General features: G+C 40.4%; 1 protein-coding gene across 1 annotated transcript in view; it reads right to left on the minus strand.

The window, feature by feature from the left end:
- The window catches only part of TRPA1 (transient receptor potential cation channel subfamily A member 1), a 52,786-nt gene extending 44,155 nt beyond the window's left edge, over positions 1 to 8,631 (minus strand). Inside the window, exons 1-3 of the mRNA XM_519806.7 lie at positions 8,428 to 8,631; positions 4,846 to 5,002; positions 2,152 to 2,327 (exon numbers count right to left, since the gene is read on the minus strand). Of these exons, the coding sequence (XP_519806.3) occupies positions 2,152 to 2,327; positions 4,846 to 5,002; positions 8,428 to 8,538 (444 nt within the window). The 5' untranslated portion in view covers positions 8,539 to 8,631. The remainder of the gene's footprint in view (positions 1 to 2,151; positions 2,328 to 4,845; positions 5,003 to 8,427) is intronic.
- Between the last annotated feature and the right edge of the window lie 1,230 nt (positions 8,632 to 9,861).

Genomic DNA, 9,861 nt, shown 5'->3' on the forward strand with positions numbered 1-9,861 from the left:
CCAGGGAAGTCTGGAAGGTTTGGAGGTGAGCCCTCCACAGGTCCCTTGGTTGAGAATCTGGAAAGCCTCATGGAAGGGTCAAACAACTGGATACTTTGAATTAAAGCCCCAAGGACTAAGGTCTGCAGGCTACTGAGAAACAAAACCACCCCCTAATCCCCAGGCCAATGTGTCCCAGGGAATATTATGCATACCATAAATCATTGTGCAAGAACTTGAAGTGATGCGTGGATGACAGTTTTTTACTTTACAACCATTATAGGCAGCAGAGGAAGGTTTGAGGGAAGGTCAGTGGAGCAGTCAATGGAGCAGCTTCTAAACTGGCAGGGGCTGGGTGTTTACAGGCCGGACCATGGGCATAACTGGGAGAGGCAGGTAGAAAAGACTGCTGTTTGCAAGCATGAGGGGAGACATTCCAAAACACCTTCTCCTCCTTCTATTCCTGTCATCTCTGGTGAACCAGAGGAGTCTGAAAATATTTTTACACATAGTTGTGGTTGGTAAGACCAAGTAAAGGAGAGTCAATTTTACTTAGAACTCTATTTTTCTGCTTGTCCTGGTGTCACCAGGAAAATGTGTTTTACGTCCATCACTGAGTTTATGAATCAGTTAGGAGCTTTATTTTCCATTTCTATGTGATACCTACCTTTCTGTATTTGTTGGTCTGGAGATTTCTGCTTTCTAATTAACAATAGTCTTTCAACAGTTACCTGCCTTCAATTCCCAAACCACACTTTCGCGGCCAATATTAAGTTAATAGGCATGTGTTCTTGAAAAGAGCCTTCAGAGGGAGCACAGAGCTCCATGAGGAAATATTTGATATCTCTGCGGGAGTCCCTGTAGTCACTAGTGGCCCAACCCAGATGATATAGAAATAGCACTTGGCTCATGAATAATGAATAAAAAAATAACAGCTTGTTGCCAGAGGACTTTCTAGTAACCTCTTCAGGGAGCCACGCTGACCCATCTCATAGGTACTGAGACTTCAGCTCTCCTCTTCTCAGTCAGCCAGAACTCCCATTTACTCATTCATTCATTCATTCAACAGCCATCATTTACAAGCACAGTGCTGAGGAATAAGAGATACTTGAATTAGTAAGACACACCTCCTCCCTCAAGGATAATTAGCGAGTAGGGAAGAAAAGCACATGAACATTTGATTCCAATATCACGTGTTAAGAATTTTAATAGAGCCACATACAAGGTACAGTAGGAAAGCAGAAAGTGGCTCCTCTCAAACCTTTTATGCCAGACTTAAAGGAGCCAAAGCCTCAGAGGGCTGAGAGGAAGTTTTCTGGGCTAAAGGGAGCCTGAAACTCATGGAACTCTTTGGATATTGTTTCTACCAGAAAACTTATTATAAGTTCCAAATAGCCTACCTTAGAAATGAACTTCTGGAACATGCTCCATTTGTAAATTGCATTCTTCATCCTTTAAGCATGTTTGTGTTCTAGGGTGTTTGAGAGACTCTGAGATGTAGTTTAAAAACCATGGCCTAATTCTTACCCTTTAGCAATTTTTCAGGGTTTCCTCTATTTGACCGAACTTACTCTTACACCTTGAAAACCAATAGGATGTTTCCCAGTGGTATCCTTATGTCTTCTGCTAACTAATCTGTCTGACAGGCCATCCATTCTAACAAAAATAGCGAATCATAATTATGTTTTCTGTTTTCACTGAGTCTCTCATTACCTTCCTCCTTTTAGTCATTAAATCAGTCAGGTAAAAGTGATAAAGCCTAAATCTGAAAACATAAAGATGAAAACAAAATTCCTTAGTCTTGCATTTTTACTTGTGGTGTGATGTTAGCCAAGTTATTCAAATTCTTTTGGCACCTCAGTGTACTCAGCTATGAAATAAGAATACTAGTGGAATTACTTCATAGTGGGTTTGCTTAGATGAGAATTTAATAAACAAACACACACAAAGCTCTCATGAAAATGCCCGGTAAATAAGAACTATTCAATAAAGTCAAAACTAATCATCATCATCATCATTAGTTAGTGAGAAGTAAAGCAAATGTAATAATTGCATTTTGTTTGCCATGGAAGCTTAGAAGGTGCTCATCCTGGTGCAAGCAGAGAGAGCTGGATCTGGGTCCCAGCACCTGCACCGCCGGTCAGGCCCTTTGGAGCTGGCCAGTAGCCTTACCTTCATCACCTCATTATTCATGCCCTGCACAGCTATGTGGAGAGGCGCCATCATGTTGAAGTTTCGGAGGTTTGGGTTTGCTCCTCTGCTGAGAAGAAACTTAACGCTTTCAATTTGGTTTTTTTCTACAGCACAATGCAGAGGGGTATTTCCATAATCATCCATTTCATGCAGCACTAGAAAAAGAAACCAAAATATGGATTAAATTTTGCTTAGACTGTATTCAACACCTCCTGAGTGCCTATACACTATAAAACTCAGTGCCAAGTGCAAATGAAATCAGCTGCATCTTTTTATGGAAACTAAAAACACAGCTTCAGTTCTAACGAAACATTTAATGGGAACCTAGTGGGAATATATAGAAGCATGAGAGTGACTTTATGAATTTGAGTTAAATTTCTATAGGTAGCATTAATAAGAAATAGATCCTCCTATTGCTATATGTTTTTATCTATAGGAGTTTTGGGATTATAATAAAATATTGGGATTATATAAAAGCAAGAACTATGTCCCAGGCACTCTGCTAAGTTCACATGACCATTATTTCATTCAAGCCTCCAATAGCCTGCAAAGTAACACCATGACAAATTTTCAGAAGGAGGAAGATGTTGAGGTCCAGAGAGGTTAAAAGTCTTGCCAACATCACAGAGCTAGTAAGGAAGTATGAAAGTTACCATACTTCTCTGAACCTCAGCTTTCTTGTATTCAAACTTGGTAAAAAAAAAAAAATTAAAAAAACATATATTCATATACCTACACACACAGAGAGAGAGAGAGAGAGAGAAGAGAACGAGAGAGAGAGAGAGAGAGACCTTGTGATGTTGCAATGTTACTGGGACAATAATACTAAGTCATGTCTTTAAAGATCACAGCAGAGTGCCTGGCCTGTAGCAATGATTCAAAAAATGTTAACGAGAAAAAAGACACACTACTAATAAACCACAAGACTAGAATTTGAGCTTGAGCCCCTGATGCCACAAGTGGTTTCCACATATTTCTACAATACCATATATGGTACTATGTACCCCGTGAGCTCAGCATATAAGTAATATGTCTTTTCATCCTGCAAAGTCCTATAGCTATTCTAAAATAGACAAGGCTGTCTGCTTTATCAACCTTGTAAATTGGTGGCAGTATATCTTTACGTCCAGGAAAGGAGAAAAAGTATTTGCTCATAAATATGATTTGGAGACCATCTACGGTACATGGTACTTGGAACCATATAGCCATGTTTTCTGTTTCTCTCCTTTTTAAAATGTGTCTCTCCACTATTTCCTTTCGTTCGTCTAAGTGTTTCATTCTAAACAACACACACACACATGCATGTACACACCCACACACACACATCTCTTGACCATTCTGTCTGATCAAGAAGAATCACTCCATTCATCATTCCATTTGGCGCCAAACTTAAACAGGGATCTATACTTACAAACACCCCTTCACTAATTAAATAACTTGAATTTGGCTTTTATCCTCATCACTTTTCAGAAATCATTTTTATTTTTATAGAGGTCACTGGACCCTTCTAATGTAGGGGCTTTATCGTGATCTCCTTCCTACTTGATCTCTTTGTGGCAAGGGCTCCTTCTAACTCTTCTGTCCCCGTAACTTCACCCATGGCATGTGTATTTTCACTATCTTCATCTTTTTCTGGCTTTTCCTCTGCCATCTGTCTCTTGATGTTGGTACTCTACTCTTAGCTACCTTTGCTAGCAATTTTGTGATCCCCTAAAGGATTTTCACACATTTCCACTGTCTCAGTGACTTCCTGTGCAATCACGCTCCTGTAGGGCAGCCCCTTTCCTTCTACATTTCTGTTGTGTGCTGGATATTTCCAAGTGGATGTCCCCTGGGCCTTTGAAACTCACTGTGACCAAATCTCACACCTTCGCACTCACTTCCTTTCTGTTTTCTCATATTCTTCCTTTTGGGGGATGATTAAATTAGTAGCCTAATCTCCTAAATTTAAGAATTTCAAAGTCAGTTCTAACTCCCTGCCCCTTTCTCTTCCCATTTATTCTGCTGTCGAGCACTATTGACTTTATACACCAATATCTCTTGAACCTCTCCCTGTCTCCTTTTTGTAGCCTCACAACCCTGGTGAACTCCTATCCTCTCTTTACTACCAAAATAACTTTTTAGCTTGGCTTCCACTTCTAATCCATCTTCCACAATATTGACAGAATTATCTTATATAGCACAGGTCTTATCACACCACTTCACTGCCTTCATCTCTGTGGCATCCACCTCCTTCATTGTCTGCAGTTGAATTTTCTAAGCAAGGTAGAGTGTACAAGGCTGGCATCTGGAAAACATCACTGTGGGAGTATGGTACACCTTCTTGATGTGTCAATTTTATTTAATGATGATAATTTAAATGTAAAATAACCTCAATGGAAATAGTATAAAGGAATACATCAAATGTGCATGCATTCTTACAATCTACCTAAAAATTCAAATGAAGTCTGTGCTTGTTGTGGGGTGTCCTAGATCTCTGTAATATGCTTTGCAGTATTTCAGTAGAAGAAGTTGAGGAGTGCTGGTGTGTAGGAAAACCCACAATTCTAAGTGAAATATACAGGCTCTTTATAATTGGCACTAACTACCCTTAAAAATCACTTCCTTCCATTCTTTCTAGTTAATTGAATGGGATGAATGATTTCTGGAAGATGAATTATAATATTTTGTTACCTTCCAAAGAGGAATCTCTGGTGATCTTCTCCATTAGCTCAATTTGGCCTTCTGCTGCAGCATAATGCAAGAAGAAGGTGTCCATATCATCACATCTTTTTAATTTCTTTTGCTTATTAAAGTTTTGTAATCCATATGCACTTCCTTCAAAAACCACCTAGAGGTATTTAAACACCGTTATAACAAACAAGCATATGCAAAACTTATGGCTATAATCATTTTATAGCCTGAAAGAGCTTATTATTATCCAAAACAATCTATCATGCTTATATGAGGTAAATATTTTTCTTCAAATACACAAAATGTTTACGGACACAAAGAAGGTTTGAGAAAATGCCCCAAGATTGATCAATACATGAAATAAATTTTTTTATCATGAACTCATTCATATATGCTTAGAAATAAAGGCCGTTCTTCCTCATTGTAAAGGAAATGCAGAAATCTTCCCTAGACAAATGATTCAGATACTTGCTTTAATTCTACCATTGACCATAACTAGTCACATATGCCACATGATAATATATGTCCAAACTCCGGTTTGTTATTTTAAAGAAAACTAGAGCATTTCTCACTACTGAAAAGAAAAGCTATCAGTGAAAATGAAGTATTAAGGTATTTAATGTATCCTTAATATAACTAAGAAAGGATTTAGAATATCAGGATTTATTCATCAAATGTCAGGTTGGAATAATAAAACTTAATTTCTTAAACTTTTGAACTTTAGTTTTTGCTTCTGTTATTACAGAATAGTACCTAACAAGTCACTCTTCTATGGTAGTCTCTTGAGATGTGTTACTTTTTAACTAAAAAAAATTCAATTCCATATAAGCTACATATAACTTTAGTGACTACAGGATATGACAATGAGCATCCAACCACTTCCAAATTTACACATATTCAGTAATAAATTTAAAATGGGCTTCTTGCAGAAATAGGATCTTTTTCCATGTCTCATCCTATCAAAGAAAGTGTTGGCCTAAATCTATTTTGAAGCATTTTGGTACCTGAATTTGATATGCTCTTTGTGTAATAAAGGGATTATGCTGCCCACTCCCTAGTGCCGGAAAGAGCAGTTTGGGATGTCTGTTCAGCAATGTGCTGTCAACACAAACCCAATTCCACACTCTTTAGAGGGAGTACTAGGTTCAGATGCTCACAAGGCACTATTGAATTCACAATGACAAAACAGCATCTAAATACTTTACATGAGCATATCAGACGTACTAGATCATCTCAATCAGTACCTGACATTGTTAGGCTTTGAAGAGATTTTTTAAATTTCTGAAAGTAAGCCAAGGATGTCATTTAGACAAAACATATATTCATTTAGTGTAGTTTCATGTTGTCACAGGGTAACTTCAGATTCCTTTGGAATCTGAACTATATGATTAGATTCAGAACATAATAGACTAGGTCACTTTTAGATAAGCTAATTCTAACTAAACGCTTTAAAACAGAGATATCAAATACATCTGTTTTAGGTTGCTTTAATGAAATACATATAAGTAGCAATGTGGCCAAAAGGTTGGAAACTAAGGTGAGAGATAAAAAATAGAAAGTCAAATGCTAAACTATTCACTATCTTGAAAGAAAATAATTGGAAAAGGCTAAAAGCATCAGTCCAATGGTTCTTTTTCCACATTTCTCATCTTGTAAGTTTTCTGTGATCCTTCAGTTTTGTTAGTGTTCCTGAGATACTGTGTATGTGCTGGAGAAAATATGTTATACAGCTTTTCTTTTAAATTAGGAAACCACCAAAAACCCTCTAGAGGTTAAAAAACCCTTCATAGTGTTATATATGTTTCTTTGTCATGGGTTCAACAAGAGATTTTTACAAAATGATATGGAACTACCACAGTTAATGAAATAAAATATATAATCCTTCAATCTACAAACTCTATGTAGCTTCTAAAAGGCTTAAAAAAATAAGTTGCTCTACATAGATGATAAATCTAAATAAAGACTATTAGAAACACGAAGACAAATAATTTTGAGACTCGCTGCTAAGAAATCCTTCAGCAAATATCTCTAGAAAATAAAACCACATGGGTGATTTTAGAAATTTAAAATTTCTTCCTGTACCATATTAATTGTAAAGATACTATTCCAGTGGTTGAAATCTATTTATGACTCAGTTCTCTGGAGTAAGCCAAAAGACCAGTTATCATGCTAACATTAAGAAGGACAAAAAATGTCTATGGCCAAACCGGACATGTCAACGGACTCACCTTGGGAGGCCTGGCTACTTGGTGTGTGTGATTAACTATACATGCCTGACTCACACACACAATTGGCAATAGTGCCAATTCCTGCAACCTGCTTAGAGAGCAATTTGTCAATTTCTACCAAAATTAAAGCTGTACATACCTCTTGACCCTGCTAGGACTTTGACATACAGACATATCCATAAAGGTACCAAGGGACAGACAGACAGAGAAGCTACATCTACACTCACAGACATACTCTGTCACATGTGTAACAGCAAAACAAAACAAACACAAAACAGCTTAAGTGTCCATCAGTGCAACACTGGTTAAATAAATCATGATCTAGTCATACAGTGGAATATTATGAAGCTGGTAAAAACAGTGAGGTAAATCTACAAGTGCCAATTTGAAATGTATTCAAAAATACATTTTGTGAGTAAATCAGAGTGGAAATCTGTGAGTTCTTAACTTTGCAAATAAAACAAGATCTATTAGCATGTGTGTTTTTGTGTAAGCATTTTTTTTAACCTGGAGAATTCTTAAGAAACTGTTAACATGGTCCCACTGTCGAAAGAGATTTGTGATGAGGGTTTGGAGAGACCTTTTTAATGATGTCTCAACATTTTAAAAGAGCCCCTTTCTCCTGCTGACAATCTGATGAAATCCAGTGGTGGGCTCTGAGCACCCAACAGCATTTATCCCTTAGACTATGCCATCAGGTAGTAGCTAGTGCTGCCTTTAGGTCCGAGAACTGCATAAGTAATAGAAGTGCCCATCCTAGAGCCTCAGGTCACCCACCCATCTTCAAAAGGTCACCTCCCCCACAGCGTTTCCTGAAGCCCCTACCCCTGGAGAAGGAATTTGCCACTCCTGCCTCCGTTTTATTGGGGACATTTTCTGCAACGCTTTAAGTGCAGACAATTGGTTTATCTGTTTCACTCTGTTAGACCAGAAGGCTTCTCAACCCCCATAACTCTTAAATAGTTATCCAACGACTACCAGATTCGGCTATTTGGTTCTAAACAAAAATCTACGGAAAGGTCCAGGTGAAACGGCACACATTCCAAATTGTCCTGATTTTAGGCAGCTGCCCGATCTTGTGCCAGATGATACAGATACTTTTTGAGTAGGTTTCCCTGGACTGCAGTTGCCCGTCCAGGAACAAGAATTCGGTTGGACCAACAAGCAAACAAAATAGATAAAGCAGGCGCTGTGTGGGCGCGTCATTAGTAGGGTCACCTCTTGGATTGTGCACACACCCCAAAGCTTGCAACCCCCACGCTTTCTCCAAACCAAGGGCTGCCCGCAAGGAAACCTCCAGCCGACCCCCGCCCGCACGTCGGAACCCCTCCAGACCCGCGAGCCCCCAGAGTACCTTAAGCGATTCCTTGAAATCCTCCGTGTCGTCCGGCACATCCTCATAGACAACGCCCTGGGGCTCCTTCTTTTCTCCAGGGCGCCACATCTTCCTCAGGCTGCACTTCATTGACCCCACCCCGGACGCCACCTGGTGCAGCTGCTCACCGCGCGCGCGGGCACCTGGGGCGAGAGAGCGCTGTCAGCCGGCCAGGCGCTGGGGTCCGCGCGAGCCCGAGCTCTCCCGCGCTGCAGCTCACGGGCAACGAAAAAGTCGTTCTGCGGAAGCCCTGGAGAACTTCTGGAAGGAGTTCTCAGGCCCGCGCTACTTTTGTAGTGCAGGAAGCAGGCGGGGCGCGGAGAGGAGGTAGAAACGCAGACCTCCTTCGCAAAGAGAGCGGCGGCGCCGCGTCTGCCTTGGACTCGCCCCTTCAGGGACAAAGTGACTCGCCTGTCCCGCTGTCCTGTAGCTGCAGCAGCGCACTGACGGAGTCAAGCGTGTCAGGTCGGGGTGGATTGCAGAGAATTTGTTATAATAAACAAACTAAGAGGCCCCTTGCCCTGCCCCACAACCTTGCATGTGAGTGTGTGTGTGTGTGTGTGTGTGTGTGTGTGTGTGTGTGTGTTGGGTGGGGGGTGGGGGGTGTAAAGAGAGAGGAAGAGGGAATGACTGGGTACATTGGAAAGATTTTTAGTTTTCAGGAGTTTTTTCTAACTAAAATCCTACAGACCTGTGTTTCCCACCACGTGCACCTTCTTCTGGGGGCCTCTTTGATTTGGAAATAACGTTTTTAACAAAACTTCTCATTCCAAACGTTTGAGACAATAGCTACATCCTAGCACTGGTTTGAGGGACTAGATTAAGTCCCTGTGAATATCAGGTCTCATTTCCTGTGGATAATAACAGTGATCCCCCTCACACTTTGGTGTTAAAGAGTGGTTAATAAAAAGGTGAGGTTAAACGTAAGCCACTGCTGACTGGTGCAAGTTTGTTTGCCCCCAGCTTCATTTGAGAGACTTATATTTATAGGACTGCTCTTCATTAAGTGTCAATCGAAGTGTCTCAATCGAAGAGGCTGGTTCTACTTTTAAGTACAGACAAGGGAACTGTCTGGTACAGACAAGGAAACTGTTGCCGTAAGTTCAGGTTTACAAGGCTAGAACGCAAGAAACTTTCTTTCCAAGGCTGATTATACCTTGCACAGGACAGAATGTAGCTTTGACAGCCTTTTGCTTTGACAGACGGTGCTTCCTGAAGGCCCTGGATTGTCGTATTCACCTGCTCATCTCCAGCACTTAACTCAAGACCCCCGTGGATCCAGGACCTGGCATAGGTGCACTCAGTAACGGTTTGTGGACTGTCTGACCTAGGGGCTATGGTGGGCTGAGCTTAGGGCTAGGCAGAGTGGACATGATGATGTTGAGGAACCATGAAAGGTCCCCCTAAATCTTC

This window comes from Pan troglodytes, chromosome 7 (genome assembly GCF_028858775.2).
Source record: "Pan troglodytes isolate AG18354 chromosome 7, NHGRI_mPanTro3-v2.0_pri, whole genome shotgun sequence".
Classification (NCBI taxonomy): Eukaryota; Metazoa; Chordata; class Mammalia; order Primates; family Hominidae; genus Pan; species Pan troglodytes.